The 26,609-nt window shown below is 43.1% G+C and overlaps 1 protein-coding gene across 1 annotated transcript; it reads left to right on the top strand.

The window, feature by feature from the left end:
* The first annotated feature begins 852 nt into the window (after positions 1-852).
* KLF5 (KLF transcription factor 5) lies at positions 853-19,572 on the top strand. Its single transcript, XM_057366470.1, has 4 exons — positions 853-1,247; positions 3,245-4,118; positions 5,204-5,263; positions 17,662-19,572. Exons 1-4 carry the CDS (start codon positions 900-902, stop codon positions 17,838-17,840), a joined length of 1,461 nt encoding a protein of 486 aa, XP_057222453.1. The 5' UTR covers positions 853-899; the 3' UTR covers positions 17,841-19,572.
* Positions 19,573-26,609: the final 7,037 nt, after the last annotated feature.

Consider the following 26,609-nt stretch of genomic DNA (forward strand, 5'->3'; position numbering starts at 1 on the left):
GGCGTCCCTCCTTTTTCTGCTTCAGTGAAACATGCGGGAGMTTAGCTCACCGTCCTGTGTCTACGGGGAAATAGGCTTTGCGCCGAAACCACACCTCAAAACAAGTAAATAGAAACTTGCCTCATTTCGGGAGKGGGGGACAGGGGAGGAAGAGAAGACACGATCGTCGCTACCTCTTTTCCTCTACGTGTCTTCCTTGTCCTCCGCTCTATTTCTGTAAAATACTAAAAAACTCCACTTTCACAGCGTACCGGGGGGATGTATATTGCAGGGCTGATATTTATTAGCAGCAGGTTTCGAGTACGAGTTGCCTTCAGGACAAACTATAATAAATCTGAATGACTGCCTTTAAAACCCTTTTGAAGATGAAAGGTAGGACAAGACAGTTGTTCTAAAGTGCCCACATTAGCAGTGCTTCTTTACAAGACTATAAATAATTGTAAAAGCACGAGAGAAGCCTCGGCGGAGCGCCGCACTTGCTGAAAAGCTGCTTCCAGTCCGGGGCGAGCGCCGCGCCCGCCGCTCCTGCCCGGGGACTCTGCGCCGGGCACCGCTCCCCGGCTGCTGGCCGGGGGACACCGCCCTGCCGGAGCCGAAGCTGGGACCGGGACCGGGATCGGGACCGGGATCGGGATCGGTACCGCTCCAGGACGGCCGCCGCGCTCGCCGGTGCCGCCGCTGCGGGGCAGGACCGGCCCGGGCCGGGCGGTGCGGCGGGCGGGGAGGAGCTGTCCGCGTTCCCCGTAGGTTGGGCGGGCGGCTGGGCCGGCCCCCTCTCCGGGCTGGGTGGGGTATGGGGGGGGCCGGGGGTGGAGTAGGGTGAAATAGAGGCGGGCGTGTGTCACCGGGTAGATACCCGCGCCCAGGTACAGGCGGAGGCACTGACGACACGGGAGTGGATGCGCTCTGGGCTGGTGCTCCTGGGGAGTGAGCGCACGAGTAGCCACCGCCCGCCCGGAGCCGCCCGCGGCTCACTCGCCCTGCGCCGGGGCGGGCAGCCCGTCCCCGCCGCGCCCGCCGCCAGCCCCATGGCCACCAGGGTGCTGACCATGAGCGCCCGCCTGGGCCCCGTGCAGCAGCCCGAGGAGCCGGTGTTCGCGCAGCTCAAGCCCGTGCTGGGGGCCCGGGAGGCAGCGATCTTCCCCGGAGAGGACCTGAAGCAGCAGCCGCCGCCGCCGCAGCAACAGCACCCGGGAGGCGGTGGTGGCGGCGGAGGAGCGACCCTGCCGGCGGAGGAGATGGTGCAGGTAGGCAGCGGGCACCCCTCGCAGCTCGCCCGTGAGCGCTCGGTGTCCGCACAGCCCCCCGACCACCGCGCCTCGGCTCGGCGGGAGTGGGCGCTGCGGGGCGGGCGGGACTGGGTGGGGCCGGGCTGCGGGGCGAGGGCGGCGGACAGCGAAGTGCGGGGCTGCGGCAGCGGCAGAGCGTGTGCGTGTATATGGGTATGTGTGTGTATACGTGTGTATGCGTATATGTGTGTATGTGTGCGTATACGTGTATGTGTATATGTGTGTGTATATGTGTGAGTGACTATCTGTTTCTACATGTGTAAGCGTGCGTGTGTGTCCGTGTCCGTGTGCGGGGGAGCGGCCCCGCCGCCCGTCTCTCCCGTGCGGAGCGGGCAGCGCTCCCGTGTTACCGCCGGCGGAGCGCGGCCGGGACCGAGGCGGGGCGCGGGCTCCGGAGGCGGCGGCCGGGCCGTCCCGGGTGGCGGGGGGAGCGGGGCTGCCCCCGCGGGTGTGTTGAAAGCTACAGCTGCTGCCTTCGCACTTGCCCGGCGGCAGAATTAGAGCGGCCGCCTGTCCTCCTCGCCCACGCACGGAGTCATGTTCGGGGGGCGGGGGGGGAGAGCACGCGACGCACCGGGTAAGGGGGACTTCCCAGGACTTTCTGCCTGTCCCGGGAGGCTGTTTGGGAGCGGATCCGCAGGCAAACAGCTGGAGGAGCTAAAAGCGGGAAGGCGCCAACCGCAGGCGATCCAGTCCGCGGACAGTGCTCGCTCCAGGGGCGGCTCCCCGCGCCCTGCGAGGCACCGGCGTCCCCCGGATCGGCAGGGTRGGAGTCCCGGTGGCGGGCAGCGTTCTGTCAGCCTCTGCCTTTCGGTGGTGTCTTCCCCAACGAGTAAATAACTCCTCGTCTTCAAAGCGAACTGCCCTCGACTCGTAAACAAGAGCTGGAAAAAGTAGCCTGGCATGTCGGGGCAGATCCAGATCAAAGGGACGGGAAGGCGGCTGTGTTTGTTTGTGGTGTTTACCGGGGGTCTTTGAAGGAAGGTCCTAAAATCCACTTTCGGGCAGAGTTGCTGTTTGTCAGCTGCTTTCGCTTGCGGGGTGCTAAACGGGTCTGGTATGAGCACTCTCTTGACAGGGCAGGGGGGAATGTAGCATTTGCCCACTGGAGAGTGCATGATAAATGTTTGGCCGATGACTGTACGCTAGTAATGTATAGGGCTCTAGCCACCCACGGATTCCCTCGCACTACTGTGCTAAGAGGATGATTTTCCAGTAATTAAAGAGCTCTCCGAGAACCAAGGCATGGACAGGGACATGTTTATCACGCTATTAGCCAATTATACACTGCATAGGTTATTATTGGCTTTAGTGTAGTCCTGGAGACACTTTACACAATGAATACTCTTATGTAGTCAGCCCGTCTTCTTTTTACTCGATATTATTAATAACTTTACACTTTGGTGTCGTATTTCTGGTTAAATAGTGTTCTTTTAGGGATGAAAAATCATGGAAGTATGGAATATATATATATATGAATGAAAACATTATTTGAAGTATTAGTATTCAAATAGCCAGCTAAGGATGTGGCTTTTAGAGTTAGCATTTCAAAGAGAAGCGGGTGAAACAGATAGGCAGATAGGCAGTCACCCTGCTCAAGCAGTGAATTCCAGAGCAGGAGATCTGCAGATTAGAAACAGCGCCTGTCACTTCTGCGCTGTCTTTTAGGCATAAAAGATGAAAAGTTTGCATATGCTGAAACATCAGATCAGTCTTGATGTGTGAACAGCTTGTGCCATGACTTTATCTCCTTGTCCTTGATGCTGTTGATCGGTGTGCTGATTGTAAAAGRCAGGTTTTCATTAGTGTAAGCATTCATAACTTCCTCTGTAGATGTCTTGCGTCTGGCTGAACAGTATTGCCTTTTATTTGCAAAGCCTCACATGACTTGGATGCCATCACCTTTCTTAGCTGGTAACAAATTATGTGAATTATGGTCTGTTTTGTCTTTGTAGACGAGATGTGAAATGGAGAAATACCTGTCGCCTCAGCTCCCRCCCGTCCCCGTCATCCCCGAACATAAGAAGTACAGAAGAGACAGTGCCTCTGTTGTAGACCAGTTTTTCACTGACAGCGAGGGGTTGCCCTACAGCATCAACATGAACGTCTTCCTGCCCGACATCAGCCACCTGAGAACTGGCCTGTACAAATCTCAGCGRCCCTGCGTTACCCACATCAAGACAGAGCCGGTCACCATCTTCAGYCACCAGAACGAAACTACTGCCCCTGCCCCTGCTCCCACTCAGGCCCTCCCCGAATTTACCAGCATCTTCAGCTCCCACCAAACTCCTGATGTGAACAACATTTTCATCAAGCAGGAGCTTCCTACTCCAGATGTCCATCTTTCTGTCACGACCCAGCAAGGCCAGTTGTATCAGCTCTTGAGCTCTCCGGATTTAGACATGCCCAGCACCACTCCTCAGGCAGCCGTGATGGACTCCCTTAACAATGTGTCCATGCCCTCAGCCATGGCGGGCCTTAACACGCTCTCCTCGGCTGTTCCACAGACTGCCATGAAACAGTTCCAGGCCATCCCCCCCTGTACCTACACCATGCCAAACCAGTTTCTGCAGCAGCAGCAGGCCACTTACTTCCCTCCTTCGCCCCCAAGCTCAGAGCCTGGAAGTCCAGATAGACAAGCAGAGATGCTACAGAATTTGACCCCTCCTCCATCATACGCCGCAACTATAGCTTCCAAGCTGGCAATTCACAACCCAAATTTACCAGCGACTCTGCCCATWACCCCCCAGAACATCCAACCTGTCAGATACAACAGGAGAAGTAACCCAGATCTGGAAAAAAGACGTATCCACTACTGTGATTACCCTGGTAAGCAATCTCTGCCAGAAGAGCCCAGCTCTTGCAATAAGAAAAAGTGTGAATAGTTATGGGTGAGGTTTAAGTGGTTTTGTGGTCTATACCTGGGGASAGTCAAGTAGTGTTTTGTCCAAGTAGAATTTCTCTTTGTCGTCATTTTATTTTGAGTGGAATACTTTCGCGTTCTTTAAATAATRGATACTCTTCATGTCATTTGTCATTCTCTTGAGCTCATTTTACCACAAAATTTGGACTCTATAGAAAGTAAAAAATAAAAATTATGCTTTTTGCTAGTGTAAGTGAATGTGACTTTGCATCTCCGGCTCTCACTATTCCAGTACCCAGGATGGAGCAGGCACTCAGTTTGTCCAGTGCAGTMCAGCTCACTAGGAAGATTCTGGCATTGCAAGCGTAATTTCAGTTCCCGGTAGCCAAGGCCATGGCCATTCTTCCCTGTTACAAACAGGAGATTCAGCTGCCCTCATAAATCCATTAATACCATTTCTGAAAATTGTCCACAGAGCTGACTGTAATGTGSTCCTCTAAGTAGTGTGTGATCCCAGTACAAAATGGGTACACCCATTGTAGTGCAGAGAGCAATTGCTGCTCCCCTTTCACCAACACAACTCTGGGTGCCTTAAAACCCCCTGTGATGTGTAGTGTGCTGTGTGATAAATGCCCAGTGGAGGAGTTAACGTTGAGCCCTGGGTGACAATGACACCGAGTCTGGCTTGATCAAGTCTTCTTGGAAATTTAAAAAAAAACCAAAAAAAATCCCCCCCTTCTGAGTTGTTGACTCTTGTAGCAGTTGTTACTGTGCATACATTGTAGCAGCTATTGGCCTATATACACATTTCAAAGCAGTAAGTCTACCAGAAACATACATGTTTTTCTCTTTTCTGCGTCAAGCAGCACACCGCTAGGAGCATTCTGTATACAGTGTTACTTCTGACTGGCAAAGATGAAGCCAGAAAGTAGTAAACTTAAATGTGTCCAGATAGTAACCCACCAATGAGTAAGGAATTTTAAATGTAGTATGGAGTGTTTCTGTTCTCCCTACTGAAGCCCCTCCGCTTTTTTGTTTTGTTTTGTTTTAGGCTGCACAAAAGTTTATACRAAGTCTTCTCACTTAAAAGCGCACCTGAGAACTCACACAGGTATGTACTCACTCTCGCTGTCTCTTGTTTGCTCGAGGCTGACGCGTTTTCTGAGAAAGCGAGCGCGTTGGGTCTGCCGGGCTTCTCCCCGTTTTCTCTAGAGCACTGTGRACACACTGGCAATTCAGCTACAAAATATTTGAGGATTGGTCAATGAGAAGTAAAATTTATTTTATTAGTGCAATTTTATTAAACCTCAACAGAACTCAAAATAGCTGGCAATAAATYAGATGGAAACTTTCCTTGTCAGTCTAAAATGCTGTTAAAGTGCTAAAAAAAAGACCTTTTGTCCCCCTTGAATAGTGAATTAAACATAGTAAACATGTTCTACTTTTCAAGATTTATCTGAGTAGATAGAATTTKCTGGCTTGGGCTTTCTCTTTGACCTTTTAGAGTTATTTAATCTCTAGAATTTTTCGGTAACGTCATGAAAACTCCCAAGATATGCCCATTTACTTTCCCTGGCATAAAGTAGACTTTATTATTTTTTTGAAAGACAGATGAAAGACAGAAAAAAGATGACATAATTTCATTTTTTTTTTTTTCTGTCAGGAAAAGACATTTAAATGGAGAAAATTAAAAGTGTCAGTGCATCACGCTTGTATTTTGTACCCTGATCAAACTCTGGCTGCAGACACCGAGGCAGTTGCTGTTCTGTGCCCGTGAGGAGTGGAGCTGGGGCAGTGTTGGTTGTGTGTGGGTGCAGGAGCTGTGAGTGCTGAGGGCAGTGSTTGGGAGGTGGAACTGCCCCAGACACTCTTCCCAAGCGTTCACCTGCTGAGGCAGGGGGAAGGAGGAGAGATGGAGAGGAGGAAAACACAGCTCACCACCAGCACCCCTGAAATTGTTCAGGACAGTTCTTTGTTGGGGTCTTGGTATAGAACCACTTACGCTAAACCAGTGAAAAGCATATGACTGATTTTGTAAARAAATGAAAGAGAGCGCTGTCACTCCATTTTCAGAAGTGAGTATGAGCCCSAGTTCTTTTACGCATGGGCTTAGAATCAGAGCAAAACAAGARCCACAGTTCAAACAACTTGCTTGTTGAAGCAGACAGGCAGCACTACAAGGAGTGAGTTTTCACCTAAGCTTAAATCAAAACTTGTCCTGAGCTATGATCTAACAAAATGTTTCACTATCTCTATGGAAAMAAGGCCTTCTATTATAAATGAATTGTTAGATTATTGTCAAGAAGTTTATGTCCAGGCTAATTGTTGCTAAGGAAATCTTGTTTTCAGAAATGAAAGTTACCTGTGTTGTACAGTGAAAAATTAAAAGCAACTGTCGGAGATTATTGTTTTGCATTAGTAACAGAGCAAACACCAACACTGTTAAAAATATTTTTAACATATAATCCCTTTCTAGCAGTAAGTTCAGTAAAAAAAGAATATTTTCATGAGCTGTAAATCTGAGTAGTGTCAGAGTGGAATCCCCCTTTAATAAGTAATCTGTAAATTTAAGCGTTTGATTTCCACTTGTGCACTCCAGCCAGGAACTAAATACCAGTTCTAAATATCTCAATTGCTATTATAAAATAACTAGGAAGAGAGATAAAAGCAAAGCTTTRGTCTAAACATTAACATTGCATAGTCCACATTTCAAATGAACACTTTCCTTTTTAAAATCAATTTTTATCTTTTYCTGTACCTTGAGCAGTAATGACTTCATGGTTTGCAAAGTTAGTTCTTGAATGCATGTAAATACATACCTCATTGCGAGCATTTATTGCTCAGGGTCACTAATGTTTATTGTTGCCTTCACTTTTTTACCTAAAAATGTGGATAAATGTGCAAAGGTCAGAGGAGCTGATGTATTCATGGAAACAAGAATGTTGTTTTAGATAAAAATCTAGTGAACTTAAGCAGGTCTGTAATACAAAGGGTCTTCTGGGGAGGTGAATGAAGGGATAAACTGTCTAAAGCGTGCATTACATGCAAGAATGTGAGTCCGTATCCTGTTACCTGCAGTATTTCAGAGTTTGGGTTAGTTTAACTCTCCTGAATATTCACTTCATACTTGAAGATTTCCAGCACCGATTCTGATCTCTGCCTTAACATAGGGTTGAATTGTGTTTTAGGAGCCAGATCCCTGATTTAACGTTTGATCAATTAAGGAATGTTAAAGTAAATGGGTGCAAAGYCAGGGAAACCTGTGAAGTTGCTCTGCTCCCCCAAAGTGCAAGGGAATCTCGCTATTGATCTCCAAAGGGCTGAATGCCGAGGGCTAAATTGGGGCGTGTGCTTCTGTGCATCCCATCCCCCCAGAACTGAGAATTCATACAGCACTAATAAGTTTCGATTTTTTAGTTTTTAAAAAAATTTAAAGTACTTTTGTGAAGCTTTTACCTTCAAAGTCTAAAGCAAATGTCACGTAATCCATTTTAATAAAGTTGTGTGTGATATTCTTTCAAATCCCTTCGGGGATACCAGACCTGTTTATCTGGCTAAACCCGTTCTTTAGTAATCATGGACCACTGAAGTTGTTCTCTCCTTATTCTTAGTTTCTTAACAATACCTTTTAAAATTGRCTGCAGTCTCTCTCTCATCCCAACCAGTCCCTGCCCTTCTCAGCAATCTGTCATCTTAAAATAAAAGAGCCTGCAGCAAAGTTTGTCTGCCATTAAAAGTCAAGACAGACCTTATGGTTTTCCTTTTGTATTGGAAAATCTCAGCCTTTTCACAGTATTTATTTAGCAGCCTTTCTCTTCTGAAAGGCTTTCCCTGGCTTTAGTAGATGTTCTTTGAGAACAAATCTAAGGGAAATGTTACTTTTGATAGATGGAATGTAGGCTGTAGTCTATTTTTTTCAGTTCAGATATGAGCACACTGTCAGACTTTATTAATTACATCTAAACAAAAGTATAGGTAATGGTTGAGAGGAAAATCCCTTTTTTTTCTTAGGTGGTCCTAAGCTGTTTACCTTACACCAATTCAGGTGCTACAAAATGATATGCTGATTTAATGTAATTACATTGGATTCTTGCTGTTGATCAGGAATCCAGTATTCCCGTTAAAAGCTAAGATAGGGTTATGTATTTGCACCAGTTGCTGAAGCATGCAYACGTTTTTCTTTCCCTATGTAATGCTTTGGCATTGGAAAACAATAAAATAAATTTTGGTTGGTAAACTGGCAACCCCAAAACAGAATGTGAAGAAAGGTTCAAATGTTGAAAAGATACAGAGCACTTTCCATCCATTTCCATGCATTTCTGGAGCAGATAAATGGTACATTTTAATACTTTTAAACACTTCGGTATGATACCTGAATTTGATGTTAATTGTTTCTGAAACAGGTAAAATGGTACTCAGTATTTTAAAGTGCCTTTTGGAATATCGTTCAAAAGAGGTTGGATTTTTTTGACCCTTTGAAGCAGGGATTTTCTTTTAAAATAATTTAACCTCTTCATCCTGGAACAAGTTTTGTTTCATACCTGGCATTGTGCGTCTGCAGTGAACGATGTGAGAGGGGGCTGTGCATTTATCACAAACTGTTCAGCAGCAAAGCCACCCTAAAGCTCTGGCAYAACAGCTACATGTCCACATTGAAACGTGGGCCAAAGGTCAGTGAAAAGCAGCTATTTGTGTATTGCAGATAAACTTCATTCAGTTCTTCTTCTGGCATCAGAGTRTCTACATCCTATAACGCATCCTTTTAGGCTTCTTTATATGCCAGACATTTGGATAATGGAAGTTGCGTGTTTGCTATGTGGGCACCCAGAATACCATACCTGTGCGCTACCTGTAAAGCTGCAGAAGAGCTGGTTCCAAGGTCAGGGGGGGTTTATTATTTCTGTGAGCAGCTGCACAGTTCAAAATTGTGTATGTTTTTAAGAGGAAAATCTGTCATTGTTTTGAACACACCAAGGCACGCACATGGAGGACATTTTCCAGCTGCATATTGGTTTTCCGTATACAGAGTCTTTGTACAGACATGTTCTCTGGTCACATGGTGGGCTTGCCATTAATAGTTTCTAGCATTAACTGCAGAACTATTTCATCTCTATCTATAGATCTAGCTTGTACTTGGTGATGGGAAGTGGAAGCCGAGATAACTCAAGAGAAATGGCATTTCTCTAATGAGATGCGCTCAAAATACTTCCACTGTCCCTGGTTATTTTGAATGTTTATATAGGCATGGAACAGCTGCTTACTCTTGCTGTTCCTCAAGGTGTTAAACATTTTATTTTATTTTAAATCTCTGCCTCAATAGATMCAGAATTAGACTGATGGTGCATCAGAATTAGAACCAGTTGTAAGCAGTGGACTTCAGCAGTCCCTGGGACTTGGCGCTCTGAGTTTGCCATGCCTGAGTAGGGACACTTGCTAAAGGTGGTGCCTGGGAATTCAGGCTGCCCCTGGTTCAGAAAGGGAGACAGCAGTAGTTTGGCTCCTGCTGGAAGAAAAGCACATTGGGAAAACTCARATCATGCAGACTTTGGTGGGGGATTTCACTCATGGTGAGCAAATGAGGAACGGAGGCCTCAAAAGACTCTGCCTTGCTCATGGTTGCAGCCTTGCATGTACGTAGCAAAGCTCGTCCTGAAGTCGTGAAAACAGCAATTAAGTAATATTTCTGTGCAGATCTTGCTTCTTTGACCTGTTATATGAGTCAGTGGAATAGATTACACTTTAAGGAGCTGTCAGTAAATGCCGTCATTGATAGAGACCATAAGGAAAAGTGGAAGAGAGTTAAATAAAACTGTTGACAAAGTGCATTAAAGTGCAGACACTGCTGAAGGGTATGTTAGTATCTTTTATTTATGAATTCTGCTAAATCCATTAGTTGCCTGTGTGAGAAATGGAAGTACATTATTTTCCTGCGCAAACCACAGTTTAAGGGAAAAATAATGCATTTTTTCAAACACTTCATGAATGATCTCAGGCCTTGGGAATAATTGGTCTGGTTCTTTATCTGCAGTCATAGGCTGAATGAGAAGTGTTTGAATGTGTTGCTCAAAAGAGGGTGAAATCTTAGCCTCATAAACCTAAATTTTATTTAAATATTACTAATCATTCACATCGGCATCCAGCATACAACTTTTCTGAAGCGGGAATTAAATTCCAAGGTGTGAGGTGAGGGTATTCCTGTTAGATTTTAGATACTGAAAAGAAAAGCCTAATATTTTCTTTTTGATTAAAAGCCTAGAAAGTCCCTCTAAGCATGAAAGCTTAAAAAAACCTGTTGTTTCTGTCAATTGCTCCCTGAGAGGATTAAACTTCAGTTCCAGGATATTTGATTCTTGATAAGGAAACTGTTGACCTAAGAGACCGGCTTTAAATATAGTTCATTTTGAGACCGCCCTACATAGGCTAATATAGTCCCAAGATTCCCAGCAATTGCCAGTGATTAAAACTTTCCATTATTTGATCAGACATTCCTTATTGCAATTAATTTCTGAGGCTTGACTGGGACGATTGACTCCTGGTTCCAGCAGGGTACTGTGTTGCTTGTTTGTTAGATGACCTGCACCTCCCATTGGTGAAAGATTAGAAACATTTAAGTAATGTCCTAGTTTAGTCTGAGTATCTTGGTAGCAGCATTCCTGTCCTGTCAGGCTGCATTATTTATATTCAGGGATCTCTAACAACTCTGATTAAGGACATATTAAAACCTTTGATTTTGGCAAGTGTACAGTGCTTCTCTTTGAGTTAAAATAGCTTTAATGTATTGCTTTTAATTTTTTTTCGTTTGGTGCGTGTGTGCATACAGTAGATGGAAATCTGGAAGTCCAGAGCATGTGTTTAATAAATTACATTTTAAGAGCTCCTCTTATCTGACTGTACAAAAGCCAGTGTTATTGCTGAGAGAGCTAAAGAGCCGTTCTTGTAGCACAGGCATAGGTGAGGAAATGTGTTCTTCAGCACAGGATGTGTAGACACAGCCGTGCACCCCAAATGGCATGGATTTCTTATGAACCTACTTAAAAAAAAAAATTCCTTTCCTCTTTGTTTGCTTATCTCCTTGAAGAGAGACCACCTCTGTTAAGACAGAATGTTATACCAGAGAGAAAATAAACCATTGCACAGGTCAGTCAAGATTCCCCACTAATCCTTGAACTGCGTAAGACAACACTTAGCAAAATAAGTGTGCTTCAAGCACTGGTGGGAGTGTTGAGAAAGTAATGCCTTCTGCACCTCTGTAGTCATAAAGTGCATTCTTTTCACTGTCCTGTTTGATCACCAGTCAGTTATCTTTTATTCCTATTTGTGCTTCATTTATCAGTGAACAGACTATGAGCTGAGCTCAAAGCTCTCTGTTACAAAATTCCTTAAAATGCTGTTTCATTGTGAAGTAGTGTTTAATGGTCACCCTTTAGCCATCACTATACTAGGCAGAGACTTTATTGCATTTAAAAATGTGCAGCATATGTTGTTGTTTAATTTCATTTGTGGGATGGATGTTTCAAGGACTAAATTTGTTTTATCACTCAGGATAAGCTGCATGTACCTTGTGTGCGTCAGCCCCTCTCATCCATCTCCATCTTGGGACAATTGAGAATTTTAGTGCACTAAAGAGCTTTTAAACACCTGAGGGGTTCTTTATTTTGAAAATTCAGCTTTCTGCTCTTTCTCAAAAAAAAMCAAAAAAACCAAGAACCAAAACAAACCAAGAAGCTRTTTTTAATGATGATACAGACCTTAGCACTTGGTCAGCAACAGAAAGAATATCTGATTTTAGGCAAATGCTGGAAGCAAAAAATTCTGAATGCTTGCAGGCATGCACCCAAGTAACTATTTTCAGATTCAGTCACTCAGTTAGAGCTTAAAAGAATGGTGCTAGAGAAACACTATTTCAAGCAAAATAAAACAAAAAAAACTGTTTCATTTGTTCTTTTTTTTTTTTTTTTCCTAAAAATTGAGGCTATAGCATGTCTGGGATTTAAAAAAATTGATGTTAACATGAGAAAAATTTGAAAAAATATACACCAGAAAGCATTGAGATAATTTAAATATTTCTAATAATCTGTTTAAAAGTTGAGTTAATTTAAATGTTTTTAATAATCTGTTTTAAAGTTGAACATGATAGAGGTTATGTACTTAACTGGTGCTGTTCTGGTGCAGAAACTTCTGCGTAGCCTGCCACAATTTTATCACGCYTGGTTGAATATTTTTTAAAGTCAACCACTTGCCATTAGAAATAGTGCCGTAATAAACACAAGTAACATTAAATTGATGGCAAGACTGGAGAGTGGGCTGTCTTTGTACTTTTTTACCCTTACATTGTCAGGTGTTTCATTTTGGAGTCTCTGAAAAACATACTACTTTTTATTCCTTAAGGAAGCTCCAAACTCGCTGCTCTGACAGAAATTTCTATTAAAAAACAAGTGAGCTTGCAGGTATTGGCTGGTGTAATACCTGTATTTGGATTTCAGCATACTGACAGGGTTATCTAACATTAGGTTTGAAAATCCAGCCTTTGCTGTTTACAAACTTTATTTTTAAAGAAAGGCATCCTAGCAGCAAATTGCAGAAATAAAGTCATAAAACTCTTCGGTGAAAATAGGGAGGCTTATTTTCTTGTTATTGGAGGGATTCATCAGTAATGGAGGTTGTCAGTGACTTGTTTTTTTCCTAGCAATTTTAAACAGAAACACGTTCTTGAGTAGAGGCTGCGTGTTGAAGATAGAGGATGTCTTCAAAATGACCRTCCCCCCCGCCACCAGTGGCACTGTGCCTTACCCAAATGAGCACGGCCATGACCAGAATTAAATGTTAGGAAAGCAGTTGGTGCATTTTGACACAGCTAAATCAGAAGATAATAAATGAGAGGGAGAAGACCAGTGTGCTCACGGGTCCGGACCAGTCTCATGTGGTATTGATAAGAAACCCAAACGATGGATCTATCAGGGGAGATTTTATCTGTTGAGGTGTCTGGTTAGCATAGCATGTTACGTGTGGATATCTAAACATCGTTTTGACATCCTTGCAATCTCACAGCATTATAAATCCTTTTTTTAATAACAATAGACACACTGGAAGCAAAATAGTCTCCTTTCAGGTTGAACTCCCTTATCTCTTGCTGCGTGCTTTCTTTAAAAGACCTTCCAAACTAAACATTAAGGGCTTAAAATTTCTGTGTTCAAATAMAAGTCTCATTTTCATGCTCCAAAAATGTATTTTTTTTTAACTGGAGAATGGATACATATTAAGAGCTCAAGAACTTAAAAATATATTTTGCGATGTATAAGCCTAGCAAAATATTTTAAATCATTGATACTGGAAGGAGGTTGTRCAGAAATCCAATTAAACTTATGAAATCCCTATCCTGTTGAAGTATAATTTAAAGGAAAGCAGTTCTGTTTCCCAGAAGTGCTGTGTATAATATTTCTGGCTTGGGAAGAAAGGGCTGGAGTGTGCTATTTGGCTGGAAATCGGTACCAGCTTCCTCCATGGTGTTTTAGTTGAACAGTGTTGACATTCTAACAAATCCCGTGGAAGCTCCCCTGAAGTGGAGGAGTTAGCTGTTTTCTTGCTTTTACAGTGAAATATCTGTTTGATACCACGATCATGTTCCAGTAACTGAGCCGTACTGCCCTCGTATTTGATGACCAGTGGCATTCTTGGTTTAACACCCTATAGAAACCCTAAATTGCTGGAAGAAAACCAAATACTTCTGAAACTTTACAGCTACTGTATTTYGCACAATCATTAAAGTAAACAAATCTTACATTACTATGTAGCCAACGAAAACAGTGGATAAAGGGTTCAGTGTCCCTTGTTGTGTATACCTGCTTTTTTAAAAAGTAAGTCTTCAAACCAGATTCCTCAGAGCTTTCGAGTCAGCRTAGCAAAGAAGTAGGATCACTTCAGAAAATATGTGAGACTCTTTTTCCTTCACTTGCAAGAACTTTAACCAAATTCTTATTTCTGCTAAATGACAAAAAGCATGTGTATAGGTTGAGAGAGAGARAACACCACCAGCTAGTTGTTCTGTGTTTTCTAAAGTAGTGAAAATAATCTCCACCTACTTTTTTTTACCCCCCTTCCTCCTTGCCCAAAAGGAAAACATTTGAAATTGATTCAGTTCTTAAATAGAACTTTCCAACGGAAACTAGCATTACAAACATAGATATTCAGTATTTTACCCCTAGGATTTATTCAAAATGATCCGGGCCTCCACACTGGCACTAAAAATACACTTTCCAGTTCTCACTGTTGGCCAAAGCAGGGGTTAAAAGCAGCATTCTGGCTTTAATTTCCAGTACATAAAAGTAACACTATTGAAACAATCTGAGTGAGGCAGCAGCTCGTTGCCTCTGCTCATCCCTGAGCCTGGTTTAGCTCAGCTCTGCCAGCCGGCAGGAGCTCTGCTCTTCTCCATGGCACTGCCGGAGATCTTCCCCGGAGCAAAGCTGCTGCCCAGGAGGATGCATGGCTGTGGCAGCTCCTGAAGTGACTGTGACAGTGTGGTGAGTTTCTGAGCAGCGTCTCTACAAAGTTGAGTGCACTGGAATTTGATGAAGGTTCTGTTTGTGGGACTTAACATTGCCTGGGGCGCTGTGGCACCCAGCAGGGCACAGGGATCACCAGGCTGCCGGCACGCTGGCACTGCCTATGCCAGGAGCCTTCACAGCACATGCTGACACTGCTCTCTTATCAGGAAAAGTTTYAACAGGGGACAGCTTTTTTTGTTGTTTGGACTCTGACAGGGTCAGGTAGCACCGGCACAGGACACTCTGARGCTGTTTTTACAGTGCAGCACAGTCCAACACTCGGTGAAAATTGCATGTACTTCGTACCTCTTCAGCACCAGACTTGGAAACAGACTTTAACTCCAGATCCCCATTCTGGTCCAGTCTAGATATTTCTAGGCTTTTGTTAACTAGTGTGGCTTCCCTGTCCTCTTTACCTTCTCTGTCAAGCCTTGTATAATTCTGCAAAACMTAAGAGGAAGTGTTTGGAGTGGATAGAAGCCTGACTGCATATGCTGTCCCTGGCCAGTGAGAGTGTCGGGCTCACAGGACTGAGTTCAGCATCAAGTATAATGTGGCAGTATTGAGTGAAGGCTTTAAAAGAAGAATTTAAARCAAATAGAAAAGGAGGAAAAGAAATAAATACACTGGCTCTAAATTAAGACACTTCAAATGCAGGAGTAATGCTTTTGTGTAACTTCGGTGTGCACAYGTRTTTTAAMCYAAAGTGTTCAAAAGTCATCTACTGRTTGCTGTGCCTTTGGATCTGCAACACAGGCTTTTACAGCCTCCATTAATAACCCARTTAAAATACATTGAGGATCATCTATATAGTGCAACAGATCCCTCACTGAATAGGGAACTTTTCTGTCATTCTACTRTGAAGACCAAATATGTTATCTTAATCAGTTTCACTGGTGTTGGAAAGMTTTACACACTGGGTTTGAATGAAATCTTTATTTTTATTTTAGCCTACAGTATGTGTTGCACAGAGCAAAAAAGAATCCTATATGATAGATCATTCCAGTCTCCAATAAGCATCAGTATTTACTCTGAGTAAATCCAGAATTTACTGAAACAGTAATTTACTGAAACAGAATTTACTGAAACAGTAAATTCAGCTATGACAGAAATCTGTGCTGATTTCTGTTCTGATTTCTGATCAACCAAATAATTACAAATTCTATGAGAGGTGATGATGGGTTATTGTTTTTCTTAAGGGATGTTATGTTTCCACCATGATTTCAATAAATCCCAGTTGCTGTTTATGCAAAGAGATGGCTGGGTGGCTGGCTGGTTAGTTTTTCTTGATTAGGTCTGGTTCTGGTTGTGACMACACCTGCCAGTACAAAGTCACATCCTCACTGTGAGCAAAGAGCTGGTTCTGCACTCAGTAGTAGATGAAAGTTGCTAGTTGATCAGACAAAGCAGTAGAGACTCCCAGACAAAAACAGTTTCATCATTTCATCTGTATGATAAGTAAGTGCCTCTGAAGTAATGTTTTGGAGCTTCCTGAATGGTGTTACCTGCCTAACTGRTGCAGAATAAACACTGACTGCAGGATACTAGCTTCTGTCTTTCTTCCACCTGCTTGTGTGGTGRTAAAACAGGAAAGTAGGAGGCACTTCACACTAGAGTGGGATTGAGACTGTCAGGGTAAAGGTCTGGGAGCATTGGAGACGTAGAAGATCTGTAAGATGGGTTAGAAAAAAACTGTTGTTTGAAAAGCTCAGTTTTGGTCTGTTTCTGCTCGAGATGAAGCTACTGCCAAGTGCTTTGATACACTCAGTTTTCTTTCTCTTCTTGCCAAGTGGGTCAAATTCATATGATATGTGTAGGTAGCAATTCACTCTCCCGAGAGGTGTTTTTGCCGAACAACATCAGATGTTAGCTTCTTTATTGATATGAGGCTTGCTTGTATGGTGACATCATGCCCACATAAGYTCCTCAGCAGGTAGCCCTGTAAAATTCTGGTTTTACACAGAAGTCGTCATGGCTTTTTGACTCCATATTTCTCCACATTAAATAAACACCTGGAAATTGTAGGTGTGCTTAAAATACCATAGTTCTAAAATGGATAAATGCAAACATTTCAGGTGCTTGGGTCAGTGAATTCAAGACTAGATGAATATTTTGATGTTGTATTCAGATTTGCTGTMACAGAGATTTCAGAGACAGCGTGTTCTTCGTACATCAGTACAGATTGCTGTAGACAGCAAACACTTGCCACCTCTAAAATATGGCTATTTAAGCACCTGATTGAAGACATTTCATTCTGAAAATGGGTGCTTTGAACTTGGAGGTGCTTTCCCCTATATATAGCTAGCCCCAAGCAGGCTACCACAAGTTTTTATTGCTTGTGACGTTTTAGAAAATACTATCCCCATTGTGTTTGTAACCCACTGTGCCCTTTTCTTCGCACATCAGAAGCTCTTGAACAGATCTGCACACTGTGAAGAATCCTTAGTCTTCCTTCCCATTTCAGATCTCTTTAAAAAGCACTGTATAATTTAACTTACCCATTTTGAAAGGTGCAAGCATAAGTTTCAAACCAGGCTGGGTTGTCACATGAGACTGCTTGTTTTCCCTACTGCCTCTCATACTGGGGTGAGTGTAAAGGAGCGTATTTTGGTCTCATGCAGGTTTTTTAACTCTGCATTTGTAAACCATAGCTGTCTCCAATTTGCATGTTTGAAAGTATCGTACATCTTACTGAGGTATTAAATCCCGTTTTCAAGAGCAAATAAAAAGAGGGGCTGTTAGTTTGGGGCCTGATATGAGTAGAGCTGTGAATAATTCGGATATGCCAGCTCCTTGTTTGTAATTCATTTGCTCTTTAAATCGAAGAGYTCAGAGTGGACTCACAGCAGTGTTGGAAGAGTTCAGAGTGGRCTCACAGMAGTGTTCGAAGAGTTCAGAGYGGGCTCACAGCAGTGTTSTGTGCAGAGTGGTGGCTGGCAGTTCAATTCTCCGTGCTCTCTTCCAGGTGAGAAGCCCTACAAGTGCACATGGGAAGGYTGTGACTGGAGGTTCGCGCGCTCCGAYGAGCTGACGCGCCACTACAGGAAGCACACGGGGGCAAAGCCCTTCCAGTGCGCCGTCTGCAACCGCAGCTTCTCCCGCTCCGACCACCTGGCGCTCCACATGAAGAGGCATCAGAACTGAGAGCTGGGCTGCTCACAGGGGCTCTTTTGTATCTATGCAATTTCCTATTGACTCTCGACGTACAACTGAAAYGAGTTGAATTTTTGAGTGTATCCGCTTAAAAGAAATCTCAAAAGAAACTGGAAATGTATATTTTGTATATTTATGCAGAAAAAGGGAAGACACTGTATCTCAATTACCAGAGTGTTCGGTCGTTTGTTTGCTTTCATGATGTATATGGCTTTAGTCAGCAGGTTTCATCTCTTACAAGTATTATATCTCAACACATTGCAGCTCTATACATTTTTTTTCTCTTGCAGTGTTTTGACCAAAGCACTGTCATTATCGTGACAATGTTTAGTAAACAAATTAACGAGAGGATGCAGATGAATGCACACAGTGGAAAAGCCATGAACTGTAATCTGTCAGGTTTTTACTGGACATAGTTAAGTACACGTGGGTTGYTTTTTTTTTTAATGTTAAGCCATTCTGTGGATATAATATACATAGAAAAAATCRTAAACAGCCATAGAACAAAGCGTTTTGTTCTGTGTGTTGCATGTTTGCTATGACAAAGATTTTGTAAATATGCAAATCAGCTTTTTATGTTTAATACGAAAGTTTTCTAAGACACATCTGAAAAAGCAGTTGTTTTACATTTGATAACACGGCACATTTATAAAAAAATTTACTTAAATACCTCTCAAAATAGTACCAATTTCGTCAGATGTTTTGTACCTGTTAACTCAATGGTGTGCACTGAATATTCAAAGTAGGATTTTGTTTTCAGATTGCTTAAAAGGGCAAAACATGCAGAATGAACCGTAAAGTCARCGTTGGAAGCTGACATAACGGGGATAGTTTAAATGAACACAGAATGTTAAACCTCTTACTATAAGCTAAACTTAGTATCACTTTAAAAAGAAGGATTTAGGATGCAGTTTTCATACACAGACATGTTAAGCTGGTTCAGCACCAACATGATCTAGTTTCATGTGGATATTGGATGTAATTTACTAGAAGGTAAAGGATACAGTAATTTTGTTTAAAATTACAGTGCAGTTTAGTTAATCCACTGTTCAGATTGATTCACGCAGGGAAAAATTTACTGCTGACAGAAACTTCACTGAAGTCGATGAAATTATGCCCTTTTATGCTAACAGTGACTTTGATCCACCGTGCTCAGCCTTGAAATTGTAGTTGTAGGGCCAAAGATGAGGTTAGACCAGGTAGGATTTGGCCAGAAAACAGGAGAAAAACCAAACAAACCTAATAAGTGTCTGAACTTCACAAGCCGTAATATTAAGCTGTCAACCAAAGGCTAGAATAGACAATCAAAATACCAAAAAAGGGTCTTGCAGGAAAACCTAGCTTTGTTAAAACTGTTGTCTGTCTTTATTTATTTGTGGTATATGATAGACTCTTTTTTTTTTTAAAGACAATTTTACGTATACTTGATAAATTATAGTTTTGTTTGTGATAGTTAGAAACGTTGCTCTTAATGTAAATAGTTGACAAACGATGTAAATAATTTTGTAAGGCTTCAAATGTTTATACGTGGAAACACATGCAGAAATTGGTTGCTGTTTTGCTTCTTTTGCCTCCCCCCACCTTATTTTTGTATTGTGGTATTTCCTATGCAAATGATGGAGCAAACAGCTGTATAGTTGTAGAATGTTTTGAGAGAGAATGAAATGGTTTATATATAAAGACTCTTTTTTTTTTTTTGCAAAATAAAACAAAGTGCCTAATGTGTGTGTGCGTGCGTGTGCTCTCTCTAGCTCCTGACAATGACAGTTCTGTGTTTTGCAGTGGAAACTGGAAATCATGACAGTATTAAGCAAAGAATGTCTGTTCTACATAGCAGGAACTGCCTCTTTGGAAAGTACCTGGCACTTCTGCATCCTTCCCTGATGAAAATAATATATGTAAAGGGATAAGGGATGGTGCATTTCTGCCATCTGAGCATTAAAGGAAGTGATTGGTTGCCTGAAAACSATTATAGTTGTCCATCCACAGTAGCATGATTGGAAATCAAAGGTACCTGTTGGCAGAATGGAAGTATACATACTTTTTCCCACTATCAAAATTGGTAAAACCTATTGACATTTACTGATACTGTAGCCCAGAAGAAATTTCTCTCCAAAACGGTTCTTGCATGCCCTAGAAAGGCAGGAAGATCCCACAGCAGCTCTATGCAATGCCTACCATATCAATGTGTCCTTTTTGGTATTTCTCCCTTGGGAGATGGGAACTTCACTTGAAAAATTCAAGTGGTTGCATATGTTCGGCTCTGGGGTTACRTCTGTCTTCTTTCCTCTAAACTTCAAGAGAAAATGCATGCTGGGCTCTTAAAAGAAATTTATCTTAAAACCAATAAAAGAGATGATAGTTTAAGTAAAATTTACTATCAATTTCCAATTTTCAAATTAATTTACTAGCAATTTCTAATATTCAAATTAATAATTCAAAATTCCATTATCATCTTTTAAACTGACTAAATCCTTTCTTAAAATTCTGTGTTCTTTCCTTACAATCAAGCTTTGATTTTTTTCTCTCCTCGTTAGCCTCTTTCACATGTCATCTAATCCCTCCTTTTAAATAATAGCTAGGGTAGCATTAACAAAGTCAATGAAGACATGGTTAATTACTAAGAAAATCTCCCTGCATCTCACCTACCTGCAGGATTGCAAAGGAAAGTGGGATGTTTTGGAGCACAGGGGGACAGATCTCCCGAAACGTTGCTGTGGCATTGCCCTTTCCTGATCCAGCCCTTAGAAAAACACCAAAGTTCCTTTGTGACGTTTGTGCTCGGACAAGGAGCTGGCAGTGAATTGGGCAATTGTCCGTGGCACCRGGAAAGAGCTGCCAGAGCTCATTTTGCTGAGCACAGAGGGAGGTGTGAGTAATGCRGTGATGGGGGGCACTGGGGTTGGCAAGCTCCCCTGTTTATCTCGGCCCCCGCTCTGAGCTGGGCTGGTGGTGGGTTTGGTAGCCCCCTCGTGTCTTTGCTGGGTTTTGTCCCGAGTCTGTGGATGAAAGCAGCGCTTACTTCTGTGTTTCCCATGCCTTTTCACAACAAAAGCCCGCTGATTGCATGGTTTCAGCCTCCAACGTTGCCTCACACTTGTTTTAGATGTTTCTATTGCTCAGCTACCTGGTTGCATAAACCAGCCTAATGGCTTCATATTAATCTTGAATGAAAGGCCATAATTAGGCCTGTCTACTTCAGCAACATTTAACCTAATGCAAACAGAGAGAGAGGGCCCTGTGCACCAGAACATGTTACAAAGCCTAAAGCAGCAGGGCTTTCTTCTCTGGCARGCTGTGGTGTAGTGTTAATATCGGAGATGGACAGCTTGCCTGGTCTCAAAACCTGCAAGACAAAACACTGTTACCACAGCCCCAGCTCGGTTCCTTTACACCTCTTGGTGCAGAGTCCCCCAAGGTACTGAGGCCACCTTCAACTCTCCAATCCAGACCCTGAGTTGCCATTCCACRCGAAGAGAGGAAATCCAGTGGGCCAACTTGTTTTTCTGGTGGCCACATAAACACCTCGTTCTCCCCTCGACTGGATGCCAAGYCCCTTACCATGCTTTTTAATGTGACTTTAAGGTCTGATCCTCCACAGAATTCTCCTTGGGAACCTTGTAATCTTCATCATATGGGATCCTTGCGTGGATCCTTGTTTTGATCTGGTGGGTATGGTGCCACGAGACTCTGCCATGCTCTGCAGCTGCCATTGTGGTGTTGCTGTTGACCTTCATGAGCAAGAGTCCGGCTGAACCACTTACTATTAGCCAAAAGAATGTGGTTGATTACTCATGTGCTAAATAATGTATCCTGGCCCTTCAAGTGTGTTAGGACAGAGGGAATCTATTGGCCACTGTAAGTAGCAGAAGCAGCCCAATGGGTATGCTTTTAATAAAGTGACTTGCATACTTTGCTTGTGTTTATTTATTCCTCTTCTCTCCACTACTAATCATTAGGTTGTTGTCATCTACAGCATATCAAGCACCCTCACMAATGCTGCTTGTTTGGGATTTGGGATTGGAGCAGACTCGGGCCACAGGAGAGCCCACAGCAGACCAGGCGAGCCCTGTCTGCTACAAAGGCTAGTCCGTGGCAAATGAAGAGCACCTTTGYTCACTAGATTCCTTTGATACTGTTATTGTCCTTTTTAAAAATAGTTGCGGTTTATACATAAATATGTATATAAATAGACATTGGAGTATGTGTTCATTTGCATTCAGTTCAGTTCTGAATCCTGGAAAATACTTACTTTGGTGATCTGTCACAACAGCAAGCTCCACAGGTTAGCTGAGGGGAAAATGGGAGCTCCCCTGTGTCCTCTCCAAATTTCCAAGGGACTGGGGAAATTGGGGAAATTTGAAACTCTGTGTTCCCTGTTATGTGTACTGTATTAAGAAAGAAATGCTACAATGAATTTCTGTTTCCAAGGAGTAGGTAATTTCTTTATTCAGGAGTCTCCTAAATGGGGGGGGGAGGAGGGCAGAGGGAAGGAGATATGGGGAGAGAGAAGGGTAGTCATATTACATAAACAAAGTGAATTCCCACTGAAGAAGAGAGTAACTTCAGCTAGGCAGGTTAGAAATGTGAGTTATTTCTGCAGGATAACCTATTCAATTGGCASTAGACAGAATCCTGAAATGAAGTCTCAAGGGTAGCTTCCTTCCTTCGCTTTTCCTTCCCGGTCTCTGCCCTGTCCTGTTTCTGTTGCCCATCTATCTCAGGCTTAATTTATATTTCCTATTGCTCCCATAGCTCCAGCTCCTGCTGTTTCTCTTTCCCACCCAACTGGGCAGCTGCTGKGCTGGGCTTGGGCCAGTGCTGTCCCTGGCCCTGCTCTGCCTGCCYCTSGATGCACTGGTGCTGYRCTGGTGCTGCCTTCTCACCTGCCTCAGGTTTGCATCCATGGCATAAAGAATAACAGCGTGTCTTGTTTGTGTTCTGCCAGTCTCCCTGTGCTGGATCACTGGGAAAAACCTTTTCCTTCATGTGCAGGGCTTGTGTTAATACATAGGACATGCTGTTAAGTATTTTTGCACATAGTGTGATCTTTATCCCACACAGGGCTCAGGAAGCTGATTGGAGCCTTCTCCTTCCCATGGGATAGAACAAAGACATGTGTGCCAAGGGAGATTCTGCTCTTTTGAAGCAGCAGCTTAAAAAGGCTTCAGAGTGGAGTTGTGGGGTATCCAACCTTTGTTTTTATGYTGACCTCCCCATTTTCCCACCTCACTGTTTTTTACTGCAGTAGAGTCAGTTCAACARCTTTGGCTACAGGAAGCTTTTGAAAAATGTGTTTTGTCTCTTTCTCAAGAAATGAGGAGTCACATTGGCTGACTTGCCATCTCCTCTGCCTGGGAAATCAAAGTCTCAAGTCTCTTCAAAATAATATCCCCAAAGGCCATTTCTCTTCCCAGCCTCAGTTGTTATTTCTGTTTATACTTGTTTTGTTTAGCTGGCTATTGTTATTGTGGTTTGTCATTATTTCCAACCCATTGGGGTGGATCACTAGACCAAAAAAAGGACACAGACCCCTCAGAGGAACCAGAGTTCCAGTCTCCCAGGTCAGCACCCGCACTGAGAGGATGCAGACTCATCCTTCTCTTTTTCCAGTGCCATGAATCCGCCAGTCTTGGCTGCTTGAGGAAGATGAATACAAACACAGTGATCTCTCACTGTGCCTCTCGATAGTCCATGGCTTGCTGGGTCTCCTGGGAAGTTGGGGACATTGGCTTTGAGCTTTCTCAGGCCAGAAGGAGCCAGTACTGGAGGATTATCCTGTTTTGCAGGCTACTCTATCAGAGGAGGGAACCATCACCAAATTCCTTCAAGCTGGTGGCATTAAAGAAAAGCAGCAGCATCTTGTGAGAAGCTTCATGTGGTGGACATGCAGAAAGTGAGCCAGAAGCGTGCCATTGACATTAAGACCCCAAGAGGCTTTAGGCAGGGCAACACCTTGTTTCTGGATCCTGAAAGGGGATGAGCATTGTGTCCTTAACAGCTCGAAGCCTCTGGGGCTCGAGGCTCTACTAAAAATCTACAAAAGAATATCTCTAGGACGATACGGAATTTCAAACTCCTAAATTTATCAGAGTTTAAGTTGTAGGGTTAAACATTAGCAGTATGATTGTTTTCTGGATGGTGTGCTTACATTACACCCCACCTTAGGTACTAAATCCCTTTTAGGTGGATCAGATGTTTTTCTTCTGTGAGAAGAAGCAATGTGAAGCTTCAGAAACTCACATGACTGGAGCAGGCTTGAGAAATCTGTTTCTGCGGGCTGTGCTGGCACCAGAGACAGCTCTGAGGTCTGGGTCTGTGGAAACAGCCTTCTTGCTTGGCAGTGCTGGTGCAGACCTGGCACCAGCTGAGCACTGCCACCACCTTGTAGGTGACTCTTGGCACCTTGTACACTTTGGGCTGGACCAGGGAACCACCAACACTGATTGAAATAATGCACTGAAATAGGGTTTYATTTGAAAAATGGTTGAATTTAAGTATGACAGAGAAGAAGACCTAAAGTCTGAGTGTAATGCTCTTGGGGAGTTTTCACAACAAATTTCTGGATGCCAATGTTTTAATTTACAGTGTCTCCTGGGGCCAGTTCCAGATTTGATCCTTCAGAAGATATTTATTTTCCAGTTTTGTTTGAATACCATGAGATTTCTGCTGGGGAAGGTGACAGAATTCTTGCCAGAGTAACAGCATTTCCTCTGCTGCCCATTATCACTCAGTAAGAGCCTTATATCATCCAGACCTGTAGCCTCAGACCATCTCTGATTAATCCCTTGAATGGACACTCMAATTCATGAAGTGTGGGCAAGAAAAAGCAATAGAGATATGTTCAGATACACTTGAAGTTGAAGTTGGTTTASCTTGKYTTTTTTTTGTTTTCTGTGTTCTCATGTAAGTAATGAAATAACAGTAGTTTTCTTATACAAGTATTTATATGCTRTTACTAAATTTACCTGTGGTTTTCCTCCACCCCCCAAAAATGAATAAATTGCTGTTTTCCTAATACTGTGTTTGGTTTTTCTCCTGTGCTGTTATCAGGCTGGAATTAAGAGTCATTCCTCCTTTGAAGAAGCTCAGACAAATGGGTAAGCCAGGCTCAATGTCCCCGGGGGARAACTTACTTCATTTCTGAAACATTAACAACAGCAATCAAATGAAATGTGAGTATTTTCAGAGTACATTCTGTGCCTTAGGACATTTTAGCTAATTTCTTGAATAAAGGAACTTTTCAGTAACCTTAAAGAAGCGTGCCCTGAAAAGACAGCTCTGAATACCAGCGATTTCTGACATGTACCATCTGCAGACAAATTAGTGTCAGGGAACCCACATGTTCCTGTTTTATCATCTTTGGGAGATTATTTTGTGTTTTTATGTTATGTAGCTTGCATTTAATGAGTGGCTGGTAGATGAGCCTTTTATTTTCTCGTGACTGGGATTGCTGTTTTGTGATGGTCCCTTAGAGACACCTCCTGCTGTTTCTTTTGCCCGCTGCTCACTTTGTCCCTGAAGGGGGGGAACAGGGTGTTAGCTGGGGTCTGGTGACTCACAAGAGGATGACCATCTGACCAGTCATCAAATTGTTTCAAGCAAGTATTTTTTCCAAGCAAATGCCACCAGCCACTGCTGCCATAAGGTGTGTGGGTTTGGTGCACCTTACCATGCCTGGAGAAACATCCCAGACTGGCACATTTGCRGGTAAAACCAAATAAATTTGAACTGTGTGCTATTTGCATGGCTGGGGATGGTTTGGCCCATGCCTGACACCTGATTTGTTTTTCAGTGCTCAGTGTAAGTGTAGAAAGTTTCTATCTGCTCCATCTCAGACTTTTAATTCTTAAGGCCACTGGGGAATTGGCGAAATGAACAGATGTTTTTGGGGATTTTACTCCCCCGAGTGTCTCATCCTTGCATTTAAGCCTGAACATCTGAAAAAACCATCCTTAGCAATTAATGGAAACTAATCAGTCGTACAGCCAAGGCAATGCATACGATCAGTCTACAAGCAAATATAGTATTTATGTGGCAGRATGGATAAGCAGCTTTCTCCTTGCAACAGCACAGTTGTCCAAGCAGTGTTTGAGCAGTCAGAGCTGTGTCTTTACTCACAAATCAGACATGGCTGGGACTGTTCCCTGGTGCTGAGACCAGTGGAGATGGAAACAGTGGATCCATATTATCCTCTCTCCTCCTTGCCCTGCACGCAGGCCGCCTGTTGAGAGTGGCCCCAGCCCATGCCAGCTGCTGGCCTACGCTTGGGAATTGTTTGGGAAAGTTGGCCCTGGCTCTGCTGTGCCAGGCACTGTGCTAACAATTAAACAGCACAGACAATTGCCTTCCAGTGCCTGGGAATGCTCCTCAACGCTGTTTCATTTACCAGGATGGACATCAGCTTTGGAGTTCAAGCTTTGGCAGATTCAGCTCGGCTTCCCCCTGACTTTAAAAGGAGGGAAGCCAACAAACAAAATCTCATGCCATTCAGGGGAGCAGATCTGCTGCATGTGGTCCTTCTTAGAGCCTGAGAAATATGCAAATACACAGGCTCTATTGATTTGCTTCAAATTGCTCTGCATTGACAATAGAATAAAGACAAAAAGGAGAAATTATCCAGAAAATTGCCTTACTTATAATGAAAAGGGAAAAGGCACATTTTATTTTATTTTATTTTATTTTATTTTATTTTATTTTATTTTATTTTATTTTATTTTATTTTATTTTATTTTATTTTATTTTATTTTATTTTATTTT

Source organism: Malurus melanocephalus, unplaced genomic scaffold, assembly GCF_030028575.1.
Source record: "Malurus melanocephalus ecotype Western Australia unplaced genomic scaffold, MMel_1.1 scaffold_66, whole genome shotgun sequence".
Classification (NCBI taxonomy): Eukaryota; Metazoa; Chordata; class Aves; order Passeriformes; family Maluridae; genus Malurus; species Malurus melanocephalus.